Source organism: Dipodomys merriami, unplaced genomic scaffold (genome assembly GCF_024711535.1).
Source record: "Dipodomys merriami isolate MVZ:Mamm:240054 unplaced genomic scaffold, mDipMer1.0.p SCAF_1, whole genome shotgun sequence".
In the NCBI taxonomy this organism is placed as follows: Eukaryota; Metazoa; Chordata; class Mammalia; order Rodentia; family Heteromyidae; genus Dipodomys; species Dipodomys merriami.
This window is the reverse complement of record NW_027202270.1, coordinates 99330676-99355713: the sequence shown is the minus strand read 5'-3', so window position 1 is coordinate 99355713 and position 25038 is coordinate 99330676. Positions and strand designations below refer to the sequence as shown.

Here is a 25038-nt window from a genome sequence, read left to right as displayed (position 1 = left end):
GCGCTGTAGATCAAGTCTGTAAAACCCAAACCATTCCTGCTACTCTGTTCAAATTCCTGTCCCATCGAATCTATGAGCATAATAAAATGGTTATGGCTGTATAAGACTATGGTTAAGGTATTATTTTTGCATTAATCAATAACTAAAACAAGTGGAGGTATAGATGAAAAACAAATTAATTCATTTATTCTGTAATAGTGGGTTATTACAGTATACATGAACAGGAGGCTCTACAAAGAAAGAAAATTATGCTGATTCCATTTAGATTATTTAAAACTGATATATCTGAAAAATATCAAAAGAAAATCTTTAGTAAACTACTGAAAAGAAGAAATTGAATTCTTAAAAAGAGGTACTGGCTAAAGAAGCAGCATATAAGAACAAAAGAAGGTTGTAAAGAGAAAGGAAAACATGAAGGCACAGGAACAGATTAATTATAAAAATTAGAAAATGAGAGGGTCAGAGAAAAAAGAATCAAGAAAGAATAATTCTGGGAAATCCAGGCAAATAAGATTTTCTACAGTGTTAGCCAGCACCTGCAGTCAATCATATCAAATCAATAAGAAATCAAGAAAAATAAAGAGAGAAAGATGGCAAATATATTTGGTGAGCTGCTGTTAACAACAGCAACTCAATCAAGAAGTGGAATTACAGAATAAAATTTCGGTAAACTAGCATAGGCTGTGTAGAATACTGGTGTAAGTATGATGTTAAGGAAAAAGAACAGGAAGGGCAGAAGTTTGAAGGCACTCAGAGGTAAAACAAAGTAGGCTAATTAAATCACTCAACTACAAATACATATTTAAGTTCTTCCATGGATGTAAGTAAGTCCAAAAGCCTCCAGAAGGAATTAGTATAGAAAATAACAAAAAGAAATTAAAGGTCAAAATCCTAAAAAAGGTGGGAAGTAAGGATCAAGAGTCCAAGTAGAAATAACACAACTGACTCATATGGGATAAAAGGGAAGGTGGTATTAATAACTATACAAAAAATATTACTGATAGAATATTAGCAATGAAAGCCCACTTTCTTGTGGAAAAGGAAGCAAGATCATAGAAATAGGAAGCAGGAAATATTGGGAAGAACATCAATGGTAAAGAAGAACAAGCAGATACCAAGTGTAGTGGTACAGCAGCTGCAGAAGCACAAAGCCATGAGTTCAAACCCTGATACCAACAAAAAATTAAATAAAATTTAAAAATTAGTAGTAGACTAGAATCAAGTTGAAGAATCATCAAATCATACAGACAACCAAACACAAACCAGAAATAACCATCTCTCAGTTTCTTGAGGACAGAGTTAAACCCTTCAACTCTACACCTCTGGTCAAGCACGGGACCTTCAGTAAATAGACAAACATATATGGAATAAGAAAAAAATTAATTCATCAGAAATCTATGTAGTATATATGAATGCACTTTATGTAGGTAACATAATTGTCAAATATTTGAAAGAGAATTCACTATGATGAATATTTGGTGTTTTGTTCTAAAAGAAATACTTCAGTTTATTGGTTTCTGTAATTTAAAAAACTATAGTCTCTCCTCAGTAAATGTAAAAATTTGTTCACTTCAGTGTACTTATAAAATACACTCTTTACCTCGAATTAGCTTTGACTGAAGAGCAAAAGCAAAAAAATAAGAGAGATTTTGCAAATGTTCTCTATGGATCTGAACTCTTTCCCCTAGCTTTCCACTCTAGCTTTAAAATAAGTATACCTTAAACATAGTGTATCATTCTTCTAAAATAGATGATAATACTGAAACAATTTATTTTTTATAAGAATGTACCCCTTATTTATACTTTCAAACTACAATAGAAACATAAGAACAGATTAATATAATGCAATTCCTTTACATCACTGACATTAAGAAAAAGATGAGTCCAACTTTATGAACTTTGATTCCTGACTGAATATCAGGATTCAATATACATCAATTTTTTCCTGTAATTGAGAGAATAGTTTCATTTATAGTTAATCCAAATTAACTTCATAAATGATAGTCCAGATAGTAATATTATATACAGGGTGGCATATGCAATACTGAAACACTTAATGCAATAGACTCTTACTTGTACTACACATTTGCTATGTGCCAGGAACAATGCAATTACTTCATATGCATTACCTCTTTAATATTCACAACAACTTTATTTTTTTTTTGTCTTTTCTTTTTTGGTACTGGGGATCAAACCCAGGACGTTGCACTTGCTAGGCAAGCGCTTTGCTACTGAGCTACATCCTAGCCCTCACAACAACTTTATAAGATAGGTAGAGACAAAAGTCATACAATTTGCACAAGTCAGGGGAAAAATTAATAGCAGTTCTGCTTGACACCAAAAAACTAGATTGCTAACTGCAATCTAGTTTCTTTATCAATAAAGAAAGAAATCTGCTCCATGATTACTGAACTTTTCAAAACCCAAAACTTAAATCTTGAGCTAAAATTACCTAATTTGTTCTATTATGATCACAAAACTTTAAAGATCTAAGATAGTTACACTTAAAAAAACTTTATTTCAGAAAAATAGAAATACATCTGGAAGGAATAAGTGTAAAGACATTATAAGATTAAAACAATAACCAAATTGTGACAACCAAAGAAAGACAAACTCTTTGAAGATACTAGTTCTTTTTCTATCTTTAAATCTAATAAAAATTCTGTTTAATGATTCATCCTTCTAATAGCATGTAATAATTTAAAATAAGTTTTACTGAAGAAGTCAAGTAAAATATAGATTAATGCCAGATGCCAGTGGCACATGCCTGCAGTCCTATCTACTCAAAAGGCTGAAACCTAGCCGAGCGCTGGTGGCTCACGCCTGTAATCCTAGCTACTCAGGAGGCTAAGATCTGAGGATCACAGTTCAAAGCCAGCCTGGGCAGGAAAGTCCATGACACTTATCTCCAATAAACTACCAGAAAAACCGGAAGTGGCTCTGTAGCTCATGTGGTAGAGCACTAGCCTTGAGCTGAAGAGCAGAGGGACAGTGCTCAGGCCCAGAGTTCAAGCCCCATGACCAAAAAAAAAAAAAAAAAAAAAAGGCTGAAACCTACAGGAAGACGGTATGAAACCAACCTGGGCACAAAAGTCCATGAGATTCCATCTTCATTTACCAGCAAAATGTTGTGCTGGAACATGGCTCATAGTTGAACACCAGCTGTGAGCAAGAAAAGTGAGAGCCTAAAGCCTTGAGTTTAAATCCCAGTACAGACATTTAAAAAAAAAAAAAAAGCAAGGGAAGGGGTGATATCCAAAAAGAAATGTACTCTTTAACTGTAACCCTCTATACATCACCTTTATAATAAAAGCAAGAAAATCAGAGAGAGAAAGAAAAGAAAGAAAGAAAGAAAGAAAGAAAGAAAGAAAGAAAAGAAAGAAAGAAAGAAAGAAAGAAAGAAAGAAAGAAGGAAAGAAGGAAGGAAGGAAGGAAGGAAGGAAGGAAGGAAGGAGGGAGAGCAGAGCTAGCTTGTGGCTCATGCCTATAATCCTGTAATCCTAGCTAGCTATTAAGGAGGCTGAGACCTAAGGAACAAGATTCAAAGCCACCTTGGGCAGGAAATTATGTTGAGAACCTTATTTCCAATTAACCACCAAAAAGCCAGAATTAAAATTGTGGTTCAGGGGCTGGGAAGGTGGCTCAGTGGTAGAGCGCTTGCCTTGTATGCCTGAGGCCCTGGGTTCGATTCCTCAGCACCACATAAACAGGAAAAAAAAAAAAAAAATCCAGAAGTGGTGCTATGGCTCAAGTAGTAGTGTGCTAGCCTTGAGCTGAAGAGCTGAGGGACAGCACCCAGGCCCAGAATTCAGGCCCCATGACTGGACCCAAAAAGAAAAAAAAAAATGTGGTTCAAGTGGCAAAGTAATAAGCCTTGAACAAAAAGGCCCAAAAACAGTGATCAGGACCAGAGTTCAAGCCCCAGGACCAGCACAAAGAAAAAAAATTATTAACTAACTTTTACTTTGTGCTAGTATTCACAAAAACTTTTATCTAACTACCAGTATAGAACTCTGAACTTATTGTATCAGTCATTGTGCTTAGCATAACATATCACATACATTATGCTGTAAAAAAGCATAGATTACATTGAACACACTATAGAAAATGCAACCAATTCTTACAATTTTCTGTGTATATTTGTCTGTCTATGTGGGAGTATGGGGGATGTATATTCTTTACTTAACATATTCCATGACTATTGCCAACATTTATCAAGAGCTTACCAAAAGAATGTTGTAAAAAATAGCCATACTGCCAAAAAGGATCTACAAATTTACTGCAATCCCCATCAAAATCCCAATGAAGTTCTTTACCAAGAGAGAGAAAAAAAATCCAAAATTTAATATGGAACAACAACAGACTTAGAATAGCCAAAATTCAAGGCAAAAAAGTAATGTTGCTGGCATCACAATCCCAGACCTCATGCTCTACTACAGAGCTATAATAACAATAACAGCTTGGTATTGCCACAAAAAACAGATCCAAAGATCAATGGACCTACCAGGAAATAAAACCATATACTTATGGTTATCTGATATTTGAAAAGAGAGCCAAAGTGATACAGTGGGGAAAAAGACAGCCTCTTCAATAATTAGTGTTAAGAAATTCGGGCATCTAAGATCAACATCGTGAAAATGGCAATACTTCCCAAGGCTATCTACAAATTCAATGCCATACCCATCAAAATTCCAACCTCATTCTTCAAGGAAATAAAAGAGACAATCCAAAAATTCATATGGAACAACAAAAGACCCCGAATAGCAAAAACGATCCTCAACAGAAAGAACAGTGCTGGAGGAATATCAATACCAAAATTTCAAACTCTACTATAAAGCCATAGTAATCAAAACAGCTTGGTACTGGCACAAGAACAGACCTCAGGACCAATGGAATAGAATTGAAAACCCAGAAATGAACCTACAGACCTATAGCCATCTAATCTTCGATAAGGGAGCTAAAAAAATAGAATGGAAGAAAGATAGCCTCTTTAGTAAATGGTGCTGGCAAAATTGGTTAACTACTTGTAGAAAACTAAAGCTAGATCCTTATATATCACCCTGCACCAGAATCAACTCCAAATGGATCAAAGACCTCAGAGTCAAAGCAGACACTCTGAAAACATTACAGGATGGAATAGGAGAAACCCTAGGTCTCCTTGGCACAGACCGAAATTTTCTTAATACAGACCCAGAAACACAACAAATCAAAGAAAGGTTGGACAAATGGGATTGCATGAAGTTGCAGAGCTTCTGCATGGCAAAGAACATAGCTAGCAAGATCAATAGAAAGCCTACAGATTGGGAGAAGACCTTCACTAGCCATACAACGGACAAGGGTCTCATATCTAAAATATACTTGGAACTCAAAAATTAAATCCCCCAACAACAAATCCTCAAAGAAACAACTGCCCAATAAATAAGGGGGCAAAAGACTTAAAGAGAAACTTCTCTGAAGAAGAAAGAAGGATGGCCAATAGACACATGAAGAAATGCTCAACCTCCCTAGCCATAAAAGAAATGCAAATCAAAACAACATTGAGATACCACCTCACCCCAGTTAGAATGGCAAAAATCAAGAACTCTAATAACAACAGATGCTGGAGGGGATGTGGACAGAAGGGAACCTTACTGCATTGTTGGTGGGAGTGTAAACTTGTTCAACCACTTTGGAAAGTAGTATGGAGGTTCCTCAAAAGACTCCACATAGAGCTCCCCTATGACCCAGCAATCCCACTTTTGGGCATTTACCCAAATGTTCACAAACAAGACCACACTGAAGCTTCCAGCACAACTATGTTTATTGCAGCACTATTTACTATAGCTAAGATATGGAACCAACCCAGATGCCCCTCAGTAGATGAATGGATCAAGAAAATGTGGTATATATACACAATGGAATTCTATGCCTCCATCAGAAAGAATGACATTGCCCCATTTGTTAAGAAATGGAAAGACTTGGAAAAAATTATATTAAGTGAAGTAAGCCAGGCCCAAAGAAACATAGGTCCCATGGTTTCCCTTATTTGCAATAACTAGTATATGTCTGAGTCAAGCAGAAAAGGTCAGATAAGGTGATGTTAGGGAAATGAACCCTAAGATATGTATTCAAATGGGTTTTTTTTCTTTCTTGCGATTGTTTCTAACACATTTATAAGATTATTTCTTTGTTGCTTTGTATGTCCCTCCCCCACAGTATAACCCCTGCTTTCACTGTATTGGATGTTGATATAATTTGTGGAGGGGAAGGGGAAAAACAAATCGTTTAAATAGGGATACAGGTGGACCCATTGCAACAATGAGATGTACAAGTCGTTATGTTGAAAACGAACTTTACAACTTTGGTGGGGAGGGGAGGGGGGTAGCAGGGAGGATTGGGTGGGGGGGGCGAGGGGAGGATGGGAAGGGATGGGAAGGGGAAACAAAGAAGGAGGCTACAATGCTTGATAAGAAATGTACTCATTATCTTGCCCATGTAATTGTAACCCCTCTGTACAGTATTTTCACAATAAAAAAAAGAAAGAAAGAAATTCGGGCATCTATGTGCAGAAAACTAAAAGTGGATCCCTATTTGTCACCATGTACTAATATCAACTCAAAGTGAATCAAAGACCTCAACATCAGACCTGAAATTTTGAGATTACTGCAAAAGAGAGCAGGAGAAACATCAGCACTCATAGGCATATGCAGAAACTTTTTGAAAAGAGTCCCAGGAGCACAGAAGATACGAGAAATACTGACAAATGGTCCAGTACTAGTGGCTCACATCTGTAATCCTAGCTACTCAGGAGACTGAGATGTGAAGATCACCATTCAAAACCATCCCAGGCAGAAAAGTCCATGTATCTCTCATCACCAATAAACTAAGAAAAAGTCAAAAGTGGCAATGTGGCTCAAGTGGTATAGCGCTAGCCTTGAGCACAGAGGCTCAGGGACAGAGCCCAGGCCCTGAGTTCAGGCCCTAAGTTCAAGTTCCCTGCCAAAAAAAAGAGCAAGAGAGCAAGAGTGAGATCAAGAGCAAGTGAGGGAGAGAGAGAGAAAGAGGGAGAGGGAGAGAGAGAGAGAGAGAGAGAGTCAGTCTCACTGTCTGGCTTCCATCCCCTGGGTTCAAGTGATCCCTCCTAATTCAGTCTACCAAATAATTAAATCTACAGGCACATGCAATCTCACACTGTCTTGTTTAAGATAGGGTCTTACTATGCTGCCTAGCCTACAACCGAGTTTTTAATTACAAGAATGTAGATGCAGGAGTAGTAGGCTAATATAAGATCTAGGTTGTCATTCAAATCTTATTTGTGCAATTTATTTCCCAGATGACCTTGAACAAATTAATTTCTATGTGTTTTTGCTTCCTCATCAACAACAGGAATTATAATAGTACCTATTATTAACTAGTCACTGTGAAGATAAAATGAACTGAGAACTATGTTGTAAGGATTAAACTGGTCAATACAAAGCAGTTATTAACAATGCTTAACCGAATAAATGCTCAAGAAATGTTATTTAGCTGGGCACCAGTGACTCATGCCTGTAATGCTAGCTACTCGGGAAGCTGCTATCTCAAGATTCCAGTTCAAAGCCAGCCCAGGAAAGTTCATGAGACTCTTATCTCCAATAAACTACTAAAAAAAAAAAAAAAAGTGGAGATGTGGCTCCAGTGGTTAAAAAAAAAAAAATAGCTTTGAGCAGAAGCTGAGGGACAGTAACCTGGCCCTGAGTTCAAGCCCCAGGACCAGCAAAAAGAAAAAAGAAAAAAAAAAGTGCTGCTGTAAAAAAATATATACTAGAATTGCTGCATGAATGCAATAATAATACAAGTAAAAATAGAGAAAGGACACTCCTTTTAGAGGAACCCAGGGAACACTTCACTGAACTGCTCATCAGGGAAAACTAAGCGGCGGAATGGAGCCCACAGGTTCATATCAAAAGAGTAGCCTGGATTCTGTCATTGTTCAATTCTCTCCACCAGCACCCCTGTGCAAGCCCTAACATAGCCATAGAGGTAAACAATTGAAAGGACATTTAAAGCTGAAAGAAGGTGAAGAGAATATTCCAGTAAAAATGAAGACTGTAAGCTTTAAAGAAAAGAGCAGATTCAGCCCAGACTCACTTCAGCAAGCCACCCAGATTAACCAAAGCATAAGACCCAATTAGAAGAATAATTGAAGATAAGCCTATAAAGTAGATTAGACCCAGATGATGGACTGCTTTGCTTGAACATCGACAAAGGCTGTCTGTCAGCTATGCCTCTAAGCAAGGGAGTTATGTGATTCCAATAGTTACACATAATCTGGCATTATGTACTGGAAGGATTTGAGCACAGGCAAGCTTGGCCACTGCAGTGGTGTGCTAGTGTAAGTTCCTCAAAGACAAGGACTATGTATCTCATTCATTTCTGCATCTTCCAAATTAATACAGCACTTAAGAAAGAAGAAGCATTCAATAACTATTTGAGGCATAAGTGGATGAATAAGCCCAAAAGAACATGAGCCTTAACTGAAGAGGGAATAGTAGAAATAGAAAGATACATATGGAAAAATACTGCAACACAGACAAGAATATTTGCTGGCTGATGAAATGTGGCAAGGAGAGGGCACAATCAATGAAGGCTGTAAAAGTGATAAATACTTTATGGAGTGTATTACAGCTTTCTGTGAGAATCAAATATAATTACATGCATGAAAATGCTATATGGGGAAAAAAACCGATTCCCTGGAATAAAAGCTACTCATCTTGGGCAGATTCAGTACTATATTTAGTCTGAATATCTCATTATGTTAAGACACTTGTCTTCTTTTCCTTGGCTTTAAGAGTACACAGTGTGTCTACTCTGTTATGAATAACAACAAAACCTTACTAATTTTGTTTTAACTAACACTTTCTCATTCACAGACAAAACTAAATAGTTTCAGATACATTCTATCACAATGTAGATAGGGCTGGGAATAAAGTTCAGTGGACTTGTCTGGCATATGAAAGGCCCTAGTTTCAATTGGTAGCATCCCCTCAAAAGAAAAAAAATTACATACACACATAGTTATATAGATTAGATAGGTGAATAAACAAGATATACACAGATTATACAAACTCTTATATAAACATGTACACAGTTATTTATATACATTATATATAAAGCATTTATAATTGTAGTCTTAGCAATGTATGAGTTTCTACAGTACATGTTTATTTTTCTTTATATTCCCAGGGTATCTGGCAATGAATGCTATAGGTGTTCAGTAAACTTGCTGGACTAAAAGGAACTGAGATGGATAAACTTAGGTTTTCACAGAGCTTCAGCTGGCCTTTATTTCCTCCCAGGCTCAGTGCTCCTCTCCATTGTTTAACAACAGCTTGGGAAAAATGGGAGACTGATTTTCAGTGTTTGCCAGCTTCCATGATTTAAATACTTTCACCATGGCCTATTCCAACCTAAAAACATAGGATAGATTGGTTTGCAGTATGCCTGAAAATTTAACAAATAGTTCTCACAAGTCAGTATAAGCCATCTCCACCATACCACTGGATAAAAGATTTGATGCACAGGGGGGAGGGGGGTAAAAATGGGTGGGGGGAGGGTGGAGGCGGGGAAGGGAAGTGAAGGGTAAACAAAGGAGGAGGCTGCAATGCTTGGTAAGAAATGTATGCATTATCCTGCCCATGTAATTGTAGCCCCTCTGTACAGTATGTTCTCAAATAAAATAAAATACAATTTAAAAAAAAAAAAAAAGATTTGATGCACAATACACACAATCAGCAAACTCTTCACTTCAATATTACCCATCTGTGTCCCCAAAAGAAAGAATAAAAGACTTAAAAAAAAAAAAAAACAGGGAGAACCTACACACCATTCAGTAATGGCCTATAACTTCAATATACAAAGAGTCTCCCCGAAATAATTTTACCTTTTTTGTTTTGCTTTGCTTTTTGGTAGTACTAGGAAAGAACTCAGGCCTCCAAGCGAGTGCTTAATCACTTGAGTCATGCTACAGTCTTCTTCCTTTTCAGTTTGTTTTTCAGATAATGTCTCTTACTTTTGCTCAGGCTGGCCTTGAAACCATGATCCTCCAACCTAGCCTGCCAGGTATCTGGGACTACAGACATGCTCCATCACATCTAGCTTTTTTAAAATTGCTGGGCTTGAACTCAGGGCCTATGATTTGGGTTTTTCACTCACAGCTGCTTCTCTACCAATCCAGCCACAGATCCAATGTACTTCCTATCAAAATCCTAATGTGTTCTTTGTTAAAATTTATATAGAAAAATGAAAGACCTCAAGGTGCAAAAGTAATCCTGAGCAAAAAGAACGGCACTGGAGGTATCACAATACAGACTTCAAACTGTCCTGCATAGTCATAGTAACAAAAACAGCATGTTATTGAAACAAATATAGACACAAATAATAGAAGAAAATAGAAGATGCAAAAAAAATTTTAAAGCACAGCTGATTTTTATAAAGTAGCCAAAAATATACATTGAAGAAAAAGCCTTTTCAAAAAGGGGTATGGAGGAAAACAAAGTATGTAGCCGACTAAAATTTAACCCCTCTCTCTCACCTACCCTGTATAAAAATCAACTCCAAATGGATCATAGATCTTAATATAAGACCTAAAATTTTAAAACTACTACAAAAAAAGACAGTACAGGTAAATATTTTCTGAATAGAACTGCAATTGGCAAGAAAATAGGAACAAGAATGAACAAATGGGACTACATTAAATTTTAAAGTTTCTGCAAATCTAAAGAAACAATTAAGCCAAGCGCTGGTGGTTGATGGAGGCTGAGATCTGAGGATTGTACTTGGAAACCAACTAGGGCAACAAAGTCCTTGAGACTCTTATCTCCAACAAACTACTCAGAAAAATGCTGAAAGTGGGTGCTGTGGTTCAAGTGGCAGAGTGCTAGCCTTGAACACAAAGAGGCTCAGGGACAGCACTCAGGCCCCGAGTTCAAACCCCAGGATTGGCTAAAACAAAAAACAAAAAGCAAACAAAAAAAAAGGAAGGAAAGGTGGGAGGAAGGGAGGAAAAGAGGGAGGAAAGGATGAATTATCAGAATCAAGAGACAACCCACATGGTTCTGGGAATGTGTCTTAGTAATAGAGTGCATGCCTAGCATGCATGAAGCACTGGGTTCAATTCCTCCATACCAATTTTTTTTAAAAAGAGAGACAACCACAGAATGGAGAAAAATTCACCAGCTATTAAATACATAAGTATATATATATATATATATATATATATATATATATATATATATATATATATATATATATTCCAAGAAAAAAAAATATATGTCAAAAATATACAAAGAGCCGGGAAAAAAGTGAACAGCAAAAGAACAAATAATCCAGTTTTTAAATGGGCAAACACCAGGAGCCAGTAGCTTACCCCTGTATCATAGTTAGCTACTCAGAAGGCTGAGATCTAGGATTGTCATTCAAAGCCAGCTTGGGCAGGAAAGTCCATAAGACTTTTATCTCCAATCAACCACCAAAAAGTTGGAAGTGGAGCTGTGAAAAGCTCAGGGATAATGCCCACAACTGGCACAAAAAAAGAAGAAGAAGAAGAAGAGGAGGAGGAGGAGGAGGAGGAGGAGGGGGAGGGAGAGGGGGAGGAGGAGGAGGGGGAGGGAGAGGGGGAGGGGGAGGGGGAGGAGGAGGAGGAGGAGGAAAGAAAGAAAGAAAGAAAGAAAGAAAGAAAGAAAGAAAGAAAGAAAGAAAGAAAGAAAGAGAGAAAGAAAGAAAGAGAGAAAGAAAGAGAGAGAGAAAGAAAGAAAAGAAAAGAAAGAAAGAAAGAAAAGAAAGAAAGAAAGAGAAAGAAAGAAAGAAAGAAAGAGAGAAAGAAAGAAAGAAAAGAAGAAAGAAAGAAAGAAAGAAAGAAAGAAAGAAAGAAAGAAAGAAAGAAAGAAAGAAAGAAAGAAAGAAAGGAAAGAAAGAAAGAAAGAGAGAGAGAAAGAAAGAAAGAAAGAAAGAAAGAAAGAAAGAAAGAAAGAAAGAAAGAAAGAAAGAAAGAAAGAAAGAAAGAAAGAAAGAAAAAAAAGGAGAGGAAAGGGGACGTGAGGACTCACAAAATGTGTGTAATTCTGCCAACACCCTAACTTGAGCTCACTGAAACCTACTTGAACTTGTTTGTTAACTTCTTATGACAGAAGTAGGAATGTATTACACATAGAAAATGCTATGAAAGTATCCTAACAGGCTCTCTGAAATGCAATTTGGACATCTTTGGCTGACCATTATTCTGCCTACCAAACCACAGAAAAACTCAATGATCTCTCTTTAAAAAGCAAAATTAAATTCAAAAATGAAGACGAGATATAAGAAAGTAGGTCCCCTATAAAAGGAAGAGTTGAAACGAAATCTAAAAAGAAAAAAAGATACCTTTGCAGTAGAATTTTCTCATTACAGAAGCATAACTTAAAAGAAATATGATTATATTTTCTCTCTAAAAGTCCAATTTATGCTACCTGGTTCTATGACAAATAAAATTTAGATATTACGAATTTTTATTATTTTCCCATTTCCAGAAATAACAAAGGGGTAAATATCAAAAGGCATGTTCTCTACAAGCCTAATTTTGAAGTCTATCAGACTCTGGACTCCCTATACCAATATTAAATTTGTAGAAATAATATACATTATTTTTCCCCATGTGCTAACTATTGGGAACAACTAAATGCATAGCAGTGGTAGAAAATTTGTTAGAAGCACAGATATAGACTAACACATTAAGTGATTCTTGCCTATATTGTACAAAGTAAGTTTGAAAGATAAGTTAAGATCAGTACTGAAATAGGTAAGTGAATTTTTATCAACTAGTAAGTTTTTGGAATTCTATAATATGTTCAATGTTTATTTTTATTGTATTTTAAACATATAAAAAATAATAATGCTTAAGATTTATGCAACTATAAAAAGAGGTATTCCTAAATGCTAAAGATTAAATAAAAATAAACCAAAATTTCAGGAATACATATAAACAATTTAAAATGTGCCTACCATTTGAGACATAGTGGTGCTGCTTCCAGAAACCTATCCCACAAAAATATCATTATACAGTATGTAAAAAATATTTCATAAGAATTCCACAGTAGGACTAGGAACATGGCAGAATGTCTGGTTAGGAAGCATGAAGATTGGAATTCAAATCCTAGTACCATAAAACTATACATAAAAATCCAGACGTGGTGCTGTGACTCAAGTGGTAGAGCACTAGCCTTAAACACAAAGAGGCTCAGGGATAGTGCCCAGGCCCTGAATTCAAGCCCAGACTGGAAAAAAATTAAAAAGAAAAAAGAAACAAACTAAATATTTCATTCAAAAAATTGGTTTTATATTTTATAGACAACTGTGAATATAGCCATCATTACGAATGAGAGATACCACTGGACACAGGTGGCTCATGCTTGTAATGCTACTCAGGAGGCTGAGATCTGAAGATCCAAGTTCAAACCCAAAAGGTCTGGGCAGAAAAGTCCCAAAGATTCTTATTGCCAATAAACTACTCAAAAAAAGCTAAGAGTAGTGCTAAGGCTCAAGTGGTAGAGTGCTAGCCTTGAGCACAAAAGCTCACAGCCTGCATGTAGACCCTAGGACCAGCACAAAGAAACAAACAAATAAATAAAAAAAAACAGTAAGCCCTTTGTACAACATAATAACAATTGTATTTTAAAAAATTGAAAGAATGAGGTATATCATAGGAAGATACATGAACTTACATATACATGTGTACTATAAAATTTATATAAAGAGAAAAAAGGAGCTTAAAAAGACATATATAAAACTACCAACTACAGTTAGTCCTTTGATATAAAAGGGGATGCATGAGCCTTCCCTCTTATTTTGCATACATATTCTATTTAAATGGACTAACAGTACTTTGAAAATATCTTTTTTTTTTTTTTTTTTTGCCAGTCATGGGGCCTGAACTCTGGGTCTGGGCGCTGTCCCTCAGCTCTTCAGCTCAAGGCTAGCGCTCTACCACTGGAGCCACAGTGCCACTTCCGGCTTTTTCTGTTTATGTGGTGCTGAGGAATTGAACCCAGGGCCTCATGCTTGCAAGGCATGCACTCTACCGCTGAGCTACCTTCCCAGCCCGTTTGAAAATATCTTTTACCTTAAAAGAAAAACCCTTTTGGGGGTAGGAAGGGTAGGGGGAAGGAAAAGTAGGAGAAAAATGAGGGAAGGGATAACATGTTTGACAAGAAATGTACTTATTACCTTATTTATGTAACTGTAACCCCTCTGTACATCACTTTGACAATAAAAAAAAATTTTAAGAAACAAAAAACAAAGAAAAAAGTGAGGCTGGGAATGTGATTTGGGATAGAGTACTTGCCTAGCATGCATGACGCCCTGGGTCTATTCCTCAGTACCACATAAAAAGAAAAAGCCAGAAATGGCACTGTGTCTCAAGTGGTAGAGCGCTAGCCTTGAGCAAAAAGAAGCTTAGGGACAGTGTCCAGCCCTGAGTTCAAGCCCCAAGACTGGCAAAAAATGAAAAAGAAAAAAAAAAAAACCTCAATTATTAACACTTACCAAAGTGAACCCAGAATATTTATACAGAACATAGTAGTGAAAAATGGCCTCTATACATGAACATGAGAGTCTTTGTGGAATACCAAGCAAACAATCTAAGATTAATACTTAAATATACCATCATCACTATATGACACCACTAATGACAGCATTTGTAGTTCCTTAAAGACATGCAATTGAAAATATACTACATCACTTCTGGCAGATTAATAGTAAATCCTTTATCATTGCCTTAAATAAAATTAATATTTCTATTAATCAACACATACCGAATCATTTGCTGCCAGTGCAAGTGCCAGGTTCACTAAAAGAAACAGAAAAAAAATAAATTTACTAACTTTTCTTCTATGAAAATTAACTGTACCTCCAAAACCGAGAATATTTTAATGCATCTCCCTTATTTGTAAAGAACAAGGATATGGAGAGAATTCAGAAAACAAAAAGAGAAAAAAAATGAAAGTAATTTTGCAAGTACCAATAGATGTCTACCCTAAAATTAACATTTTAAATTTTATACTATCTTACAATTTTGTTCAAACATCCACCTAGTGTTTTTTAAATGTCAGTGAAATATATAATTATTTTCAAAAACATATTTCACAGAAAAAATAACCTCATTTGATAAATAAAAATAAATATGATTCTACTAACATTTTAAAATAAATGCTAGCATTTTAGGAGTTCCAATAATCTTTATAAGTACAAGTGTATACAAAGGATGGGCCACTGTACACAAAGGGAAGAGAGGATAGAAATATGTATAGAATATTTCCCAAATTGCCCACACCAGTAAATTCCAGAGGCAGAGAGGTAGAAAGGAAGAATCACAAGGTGTTTTTAGCTCAGCAATGGTAAAATGCTACATCTGAGACCAATGGTCCTAAAGTAATCTATTTCCAAGACTGACTAAATAAACAGACCCTGCTACTATGAATCACATTTCCTTACAGAGCATGGCTATAAATTATGTTGGAGTTGTTTCCTTTAAAGTAGTTAAGAATTGATCAATAGGAGAATAGGGAGACAAGAAAAAAGAAAATAAAGTAGTAAAGAACATAAATTTGGCAGGACACTGGGTGGCCATGGCTATAATCCTAGCTACTCTGGAGGCTGAAATCCAAGGAACTCAGTTCAAAGCTAGTCAGTGCATACAAATCCATAAAGCTCTTATCTCCAATTAGTCAGAAGAAAGCCAGAACTGAAAGCATGTCTCAAGTTGTACATGCCAGTTCTCAGCAAACAAGGCAAATGAGAGTATGAGGGCTGGAGTTCAAGCCCTAGCACAACATGAATTTTAAGGCTAACCTAAATCAAATTCCAACTCCTCTGCCTTCTGGTGTATATAAAAGTGACTAAGTTATTTTCCTTGTCAATCATTTCCTCCTCCTTTGTAAAATATAATCCTTCCTTCATAACTATTTTAAGGATAAAATAAAACACCATATGTAAAGTGTTTACCCTAGGGCATGGAATTTGATAAATTAAAAAATAAATCTGAATCTATATAATGAAGCACAATCTAACTTTTAAACAAACTGTTGGAGAATAGGCCATCTTAAAGTTAGATTCTAACTGCATTTAAACAATAGAAGCACATAATATGTTTATAGTCATCAAAAGTCATCATTCTAATCCAAAACATCACTAGCAAATATATACATATATATGTGTATGTGTGAGTGTATATCCAAACAGTATTATGAAATAGTAAACAGGAGTACACACAGGAAATATAATATCAAAAGAAATATATAGACATAATCTACATCCTTTGGGATGGCAGTATTAAAGTTTAAAATTAAGGGCCTTGTGATTGCTATGAGGGCAACTATCTACCACTTGAGCCACTCTCACAGCCCCTTTTTGCATTCGTTATTTCCATGATAGAAAATGACTGGGGTTTTACATCCCAGCCTCCATGGACCACAACCCTCTTGTTTGTGCTATGTTTCCAGGAAAACAGACCTGTTGTGCTCAGACATTGCTTGAGATGAAGTCTTGCAAAATTTCATGCCCAGATTGGTCATGAGCTACAATCCATCTATCTATCTCCATTTCCCATGTACCTAGGATTATAAGCTTAAGTGAGCATGCCCAAGTAGATATAGCCTATTTCTAAAAGAACTATTATGAAAAAGCATAGACTATGAGTTCAATAAGTCAGTTCTGCAGCTTGAATAGATTACAGTATTTGTCAATAAAGATGAATACATGAAATATATAATAGCATAATATATGTACCAACAAAAAAGTTAAGGGACAATTACCAAAGCATCTACTCTGTGTCACAATCTGTACACTTTGTCACATATGGTCCTATTTAAATGCTTTCCCATTCCATGGCAAAAGTTTGTATCTTCCAGCTAAAAGCAATGAACAATTCGGGGGTTTTTTGGTTTTTTTTTTTTGAGTCCAGTCGTGGGGCCTGAACTCTGGGCCTGGGCGCTGTCCCTCAGCTCTTCAGCTCAAGGCTAGCATTCTACCACTTGAGCTACAGCACCACTTCCGGCTTTTCTTTTTGCTTATGTGGTGCTGAGGAATCGAACCCAGGGCCTCGAGCATGCAAGGCAAGTGCTCTACCACTGAGCCACCTTCCCAGCCCCAACAATTCGTTTTTAACAAGGAATACTCTACAGATAACAAACTGCATTACACAAAACCTGAAGAACTTATGGCCATGATCATGAAAAAATTTCCCATCTTACAATAAAGATACTTGCACAACCAGGTCCATTGCTGCACTATGCATTGTAGCTAAGTTATGGAAACAGCACAGATGCCTTTTAATGGATTAATGGATGAAGAAAATGTGGCATATGTACAATGAAATTTTACTCATCCATCAGAAAGAATATTATGTCATTTTCAGGGAAATGGATGGCTCTGGAAAAAATTACATTAATTGAAGTAAGTCAGGTTCAGTGAAAATAGGTTGCATGCTTTCTCTCAAATGTGGAAGTTGGAATATATATGAATTATAAATATATATGTAAACATATACAGGGTCATATATATACAAACATATTAATTGGAGCATAGCATAAACAGGGCAGGATTTCAATAGTGTAACTCCTTTGAACAGCTAACTTATGGTCTAACAAAAAGGAGGGAGAGAGGTCAAGGGAGGGGAGCAGATGAGTGAAGAGAGGAAGAGTGGGTGAATTCAGTAATTATATTCAATGTTCATATGTAAAATGGAGATAGGAAAATTAAGGGGATAGATGGGTTGGAAGAGATGAGGGATAATGATAAAAAAGGATGATATTACACAGTGGAATTCTATGCTTCCATTAGAAAGTGTAGCATTACTCCATTCATAAGGAAATGGAAAGACTTGGAAAAAAGTCATATTAAGTGAACTAAACCAGACCCAAAGAACTATAGGCTTCATGGTTTTGCTCATTTGTAATAATTAGTATATGGTCCTAGGAGAGGATCACAATGGCCCGATAGCTATATGACCATATAAAATGATGGTAATTTAAATGAACTCCATGCTATGGAAATAAGAGGTTCCCCCCCCCCATTTTTTCATTTTTCTTTTAGTGTATGGTTTACAGTTATTTCTTTGTTCTTCCATAACCCCATCCCCATGGTTAATTCCTTGTGGTCCTCTGTTTTCAGTACCCTTTGTCTTGTACATAAATTTATCTGATTTGGGGAAGAGAAAGGGAATCATAGAAATGGTAGACAAAGGGTGACCAATGCAACAGTAATACTCACTAGACACTATGTTGGAAATGAACTTCACAATTTGGAGGTGAGGGAAAATGGAAGAAAATGAGGGAAGAGGTAACACTATTGGAAAAGAAATGTACTCATTACCTTACTTATATAACTGTAACCCCTCTATCTATCATCTTTATAAGAAAAGAAAAAATAATGAAAAGGGTGATATTGATCGAGATTTGTTATACTACAAATTGACAATAATAAATATTCTTTAAAAATAAAAAATAAAAAAATTTCCCATCTTTACTCCAAGTAATCACAATGCATGTAAAAAGGTTCACACCATTAAAAACAAATCAATGTACTCTAGTCCATTTTTTTTAAAGAAAGAGGCATATTCTAGAATCAAAGTATTAAGAAAGTAAAAATCAATTAAGAATCATTAGTCATTCTTAATTAGACTGTAGATATCAAATAGTAATAGCTAAGACATACATTACAAATAGTTGATACATGTTAATTCCTTCAAAACATCTGACAAACTCTTCCATGGCTCCCTTTAAGTAATAAGGAAGGAAAATGAATGGAGCTGATAACAATATTGTAGACTTGTAGCTGGTTACACAACAGTAAAACTGTTATAACCAAAGTATGGACTAAACCACAACACAAGAGCTCCAGTGACATACACAGAATTCTGTACCTGGTATTTCTTATTTCAAAATGTCTTGGACTTCAATGGAACTGAAGAAATTTCATGTCAATACATGCTTTATTACTTTAAGTTAATCGTTTAGAAAAAAGTCAATTTTTTAAAATCTTATTGGTCTAGGACAAAATTAACAAAACAAAATATAGTAAAGAAAATCATTTTTAAATAACTTAAAAACTGCTTCAGTATGATCTGAATTAGCAAGCATTCCTATTAAAATGCTTAAAAATTCAATGTGAGGTCATTATAAGATGTGATTGCTTTGTGATTCCAAATTAAATAAGCTTAAAGGTATAATAAAGCTAAAGTATATATATGCAGCTATGAATAAGTAATATATAGCATAAATATAGCTAACAATAATGTATCCTATATTTGAAATTCATTAAGATAATACTGTGAAGTATTCTCATCACATACACCAAAAAGCAACTAGGTGAGATGATGGATATGTTATCTAGCATGATTGTGGAAACATTTCATGATTGTGGAAACATTTCATAACATATATATATAACAACATATCAGTTTTACAACTTTAATAGACATACCATTTGTCAGTAAAGCTGAATAAAAGAAGTCATTATTTCTAGTGAAGAGTTTCTGGGAAGAATTTCCCTTACACATTATTACACTACAATAATCTTTTGAGAAAGGTTCCTAAGCAAGTTTTTGTAAGTAATTATTAATCTTGGCTGTTAACTTTTCCATTTCTGATGGCACTTTTATTATGGGCTCTAAAAGCAGCACTTCAGTGACAAGTCTAGATAAATAAGAAAGGGCCACCAAAAAAGAAGTCTGTTCATAGTATATTAATTTAAAAGAGACAGTTATAAATGACATTTTAAATAAGTAAAACAATGCTAACCTTTTTCAAGCATTTTCTAATTATTAGTTTTTTATTAATTTGACTTTGCAAATAGTGAAAATTACATGATTGTTAACTGCAAAAAGGTCACAATAACAACAATCTCACTGCAAGTAACAATACAGCTATGTGCACATTAATAAATACTGGAAATTTTGAACTCAGTATTACAGTTACTAAGTATTTTTTTAAAAAGTGCTTACTATGGAGTAGACACTGGGATGACTAGTTTGCTTAATTTGTAAAATCAACTTGAAAGGTTATCATCTTCACAGTTACGTAAACTGTAATTCTTCTGGACAACTTGACCACCTACTTTGAGTAGACAATCTGGATCCTTATTATCCAAATATCACAAATTCTAAGCTTACAAAGAAAAACGACAAATGAAGAATATGCATCAGCTAACTGGTTAAAAAATCAGGATCATAATTAATATCCTGTAATACCTGCTGTGGTAGACTTTCCAACTCCACCCTTTCCAGAAGCCACAACTATAACTTGTTTAACACCTTCTATGGGTTTCTGTTTTGGAAGTCCTCGGGACATGATTTGTGCTCTTCTTTGTTTTAGAGTATCACTCTCAGCGCCAGATAACTTTAAAAATAAATAAAACAAGATAATCATTTTAAATAAGCCTTTCTTCAGTATTAAGCTTTAAAGAGCCATTTTACCTGTTGTGATTGATCCTAACTGAAAAGATGCATTGCTTACACTGAACATCATAACGGGATACGTTGGCTTTTCTATGCTTTTCTAACATGGAAAGTAAGTTGTTTCAGTACTCCACGAGTTTTCCTCCTCTTTATTGCATATATTACAAAATATACTACCAAGAAAGCTACGTGCACGCTACACACATCCATGTTCGAGCCTGCTAGCCCCACCCTGGTTCTACGCACAGAAAAGCGAGAAAGGGCAGCACACGCGGCCACTCGAGGCTCGGCGTGGGCGCGGGCCCACGAGGGACTCAGTCCCGGGCCTGAGGCCAAGCCCAAGAGACCTGCAGCCCGGCCTTCCAACCACACCGCCCCGCCCCTCCTCCTGCTCGGCAGCACCACGGACCTGGCGCCGAGCTGCCCAGATTCCGCTTCTCCCAGGCAGGACAGCGGCTCCACTATCACCCCAAAGCAACATCCCACGCAAGAGCAGCCAGTGCCGCCAAGCGCTCATGGCGCTGAGTTCGGCCCCAAGCCCTGCCCGGAAACGACGCGTCGCGGACGCGAGGTAATGACGTCACATGGCAACCCACGGCTTCCTTCCCTTAGCGACCGGCCTTGTCTGGGTTTATTCTGCCCAGGAACTCAATCAGTCGCGGTCCAGCTTCTCCCCCAAGTTTCCAGCATGTGGCAACATGCTCAGATCTTTTCACATGGAGCATCTCGTTTTATGCTTACAGGGAGTCCCAGAGAAGAAAGATCGATTGTACGTTTTTGTTTTGGTTCATTTTAGCGGTGATGGGGACAGGCCAAGGCAAACCTGCTACCACTGAGCCTCCTCTTATTAGTAACAAAACCGGGCCTCGGGGAAAGTTTTAGAGACTTGATGTTACACTGAATATCCAAAAGAGTCCTGATTATTTGACTAGTTTGTGTGTGTGTGTGTGTGTGTGTGTGTGTGTGTGTGTGTGTGTGTGTGTGTGTGTGTGTGTGTGCCAGGCCTGAATTCAGAACCACAGTACTGTGCCTGAACTTTTTTTCACTCAACTGGTAGGCTAGCGCTCTACCACTTGAACCACAGCTCCACTTCCAGCTTTTTGGTGGTTAATTGGAGATAAGGGTTTCACAGAGTTCCCTGCCCAGGCTGGCTTTGAACTCTAATCCTCAGATATCAGCCTCATGAGTAGCTAGAGGTAAGCCACTGTCACCCAGCTCTATTACTCTATAAAGTTCTGTAAAAGTAGTGAAAAATTAATCTTAATTCAGGTTCTTTGGGGGTTATGGACTAATTTATCCTATCATCTTGATGCCTGCAGGTGCAGCACCATCTTGTGCTGTGAGGGGGGGACCTGGGAATACCATTGCCAAGATGATGAGACAAAGAGAATTAACTTTTTGCCAAAAAATATGACAATATGGATCTATTGCATTAAGTTTATCCAGACATTTGAATTTGTTATATGAGATAAATATACCCCTTGTATACAAAACAAGTTTAGATTTCTCTACTGCTTTAGTGAAATGTAATCTTAAAATAAGAAAATGTGTTTTTATATCATAATTTAGGTCTTAAAAACTATTGTTTTTGCCAGAGTTGTCCCATCCTAAGGTAATCTAACTTTGACAACTCAAAGATAAAGGAACAATCTTGTTTGTCTGTTTGTTGTCGGTCATGGGGCTTGAACCTGGGCTTTGGGCACTCTCCCTGAGAACTTTTTGGTCAAGACTAGCGCTCTACCACTTTGAGCCATAGCACCACTTCCGGTTTTCTGGCAGTTAATTGCAGATAAGAGTCTCACAGACTTTCCTGCCTGGGCTGTCTTTGAATCATGATGCTCAAATCTCAGCCTCCTGAGTATCTAGGATTACAAGTATGAGCAACACCCTACCCCCACCTCCTGCCCACAATTTTTTCTGTATCAAAAAAAATGGTACCATAGTCGGGTACCATCCAGCTTCTTGGGAGGTGGAGATGAAAGGATCTTGCTTTAAGACCAACACAGGTTAAAAAAAAAAAGTGGAAAAGTAGGATCCTATCTTTAAAATAACTAAAAGCAAAAGAAGGGTGGCTCAAATGGTACAAAGAACCTGAGTTCAATCCGCAGAACTGCCCCAAAACAAAAATATATATTATTATGCTGGATATATTTCAGAAAATATACAAATGACTAAAAACCCACATCTAGAATGTGACATGATGTTTCTAAACACCAGTATCTGAAGCTGGATGGGTGATTTGACATTTGAATTTATTATTTATAAGATAAACTGAATCCTTGCACCAGGGCCACAGTCTTCCCTTTATAGCTCAGTAGCGTTACATTATTGTGTTAAAAGCCTGGAGGATGATCCTGTACTGAAGTAGAAGCCCACACCATCAGAATTCAGAACTATTTGTCACACAAAGCCTCAAATTCCTGTGTTCCATTATTCTCTACTACTGAACACACATTCTTTCAGCTAAGCCCTTCCTACTCTTCAATTCTGTCTTTGAGATAACCTTACCACATCGTTTCTACTAGGCTTTGCTAAAATCTGACTTCATTATCTATTCAGGGGAGAAGTTTCATGTTTGTATCTTAGAGGACATACCAAGGATGATGACACAGCAGAGCCTCATCAAGATACCATACCTTCACTGGGCAAATGTGAAGTTCTATTTTCTGTAGGCAGGAAGATAACGTATTTTTGTCCATTTTACACTGCTGCCAGAATGTGAGGGCGACTTATAATGTGACTTAGACAATATTGCATTCTACTGGGTGATCTAGTACCAAATCTTGTTAAGCCATTTATTATCCCTTCCTAGTGAAGAGCTGATCATACATAAAAATATTATTACATACACAATGATATGTGTTAATCATACATAAAAATATTAAACATCATATATATAAACTTAGCAGATCCAAAATTTATTTAATCTATTTATATAAATGATAAACTTACTATAATCTTTCAAAGTGCATTCTATATTTTGATTTAGACATTACAAATAGAAACAATAAGGACTATAATAATATTCTGTGATAGACTGGCAAATTTACAGAATGAACTCTGGGGCTGGAGACATAGCTCAGTGGCAGACTATTTGCCTAGCATACCTGAGACCCTGTGTCCAATCCTCTTCACCACATACACACAAATAGTACAACTTTTTTTGTTTTCTACCTTCCACACAGCTCTGTTGATCCTTTAAGTGTTGCAATTTTTATGAACCACCATGACACGTGAGATTTTTGTACATTGCCCACAGCTGCTTCTTCAGTAGCTTAAACAAATTACCTTTTGCAAATGGGATTTTCCTGAGCAGTAATGATATTAACTAATAAACCTACTTTCAATCATATGCCAATCCATTTACCAACCATACTTTGACAATCAAAATGCTACTGAAATCACAACTACTTATCGCTCCTGTTTTATGCTTTTCTAGTTTTGCTTATTCTTAAAACAGATGAATAAGGTTTTGCATCAAAAATATCTGCTCTAAGTAGTTTCATTGTTCTAAGTCATTTCATAGCTGGTTATTCCTGCCAGTTCTTTTAGATACCCAATAGAGTCTTGTCAGTTAATGAAAGGCAGAAACTTTATTATATCGATGACTCTATTATATCAATTTTGATCAATCCAAACTCAGGAAAAATTAAAGCAAATTTATTTGAGTACCTTAAAATTTTCCATTCAGGAAAAGGTTCATATAGCTCATCAAGGTTCCAAAGAAGACATAAAAAGTATTTTTATGGGTTATTGAAGGGTGTGAAGGAATAGGGATGAGTTGAGGAAAAACAGGAGATATGAAACAGATAGACAATAAAAATATATAAGCAGAATTGAAATATCTATGAAATAGGTTTCCTTTTTTTTTTTTTTTGGTCCAGTTGTGGGGCCTAAACTCTGGGCCTGGGCGCTGTCCTTCAGCTCTTCAGCTCAAGGCTAGCGCTCTACCACTTGAGCCACAGCGCCACTTCTGGCTTTTTTCTTTTTGCTTATGTGATGCTGAAGAATCGAACCCAGGGCTTCAGGCATGCAAGGCAAGCGCTCTATCACTGAGCCAACTTCCCAGACCCTAAGAAACAGGTTTCTATAACCTCTTGAACCTCTGGGCATAATTCAAACCTCCAACCTTCAATCATTGCAAACATTTGCCATGAAATGGTGGAGATAACAAAAATTCACATTCTTAGCAGCAGCTAGAATAGACCTAAATCCTGTTTCCTAATGTCCTTACTTCAAAACCTTCTTTGGTATTGCTTTCCTTGTAATTTTCTAAGTTAATGGAATGATTTGTTATTGAGCATCTAGAGCTTTTTGTTTTCGTTTTTGTTTCTCTTGTTGTTTCGTTTGTTGAGACAAGATTGCACTCTTCATCACAGTCAGAACTTAAACTCAAAAATCCTCCTAATATGTTAGGAATTTTGTTGCTTTGCTTTATGATGCTGGAGAACAAACTCAGGACCATCAGCATACTAGGCAAGCACTCTTATCACTGAGCCACATCCACAGCCCTGAGTTAAGATTTCTCTTTCCTTGACTATGCCATATGTCAAGCATCTATGTCACACAGACTTTAAGACAGCCTTATATTTGTA

The 25038-nt window shown here is 36.4% G+C and overlaps 1 protein-coding gene across 6 annotated transcripts in view; it reads right to left on the bottom strand.

Moving 5' to 3' along the window:
* Nubpl (NUBP iron-sulfur cluster assembly factor, mitochondrial) overlaps nucleotides 1-20978 on the bottom strand; it is a 206886-nt gene extending 185908 nt beyond the window's left edge. For 3 of the 6 annotated variants that reach the window (XM_070026435.1, XM_070026433.1, XM_070026438.1), the window contains exons 1-2: nucleotides 20853-20978; nucleotides 20237-20384 (exon numbers count right to left, since the gene is read on the bottom strand). In XM_070026435.1, coding sequence (XP_069882536.1) covers nucleotides 20237-20384; nucleotides 20853-20960 — 256 coding nt within the window. In that variant the 5' untranslated portion in view covers nucleotides 20961-20978. Of the gene's footprint in view, nucleotides 1-3080; nucleotides 3163-14804; nucleotides 14840-20236; nucleotides 20385-20852 lie in introns of those variants that run through there. The other 3 variants (XM_070026436.1, XM_070026439.1, XM_070026441.1) reach the window with 3 other exon arrangements.
* Nucleotides 20979-25038: the final 4060 nt, after the last annotated feature.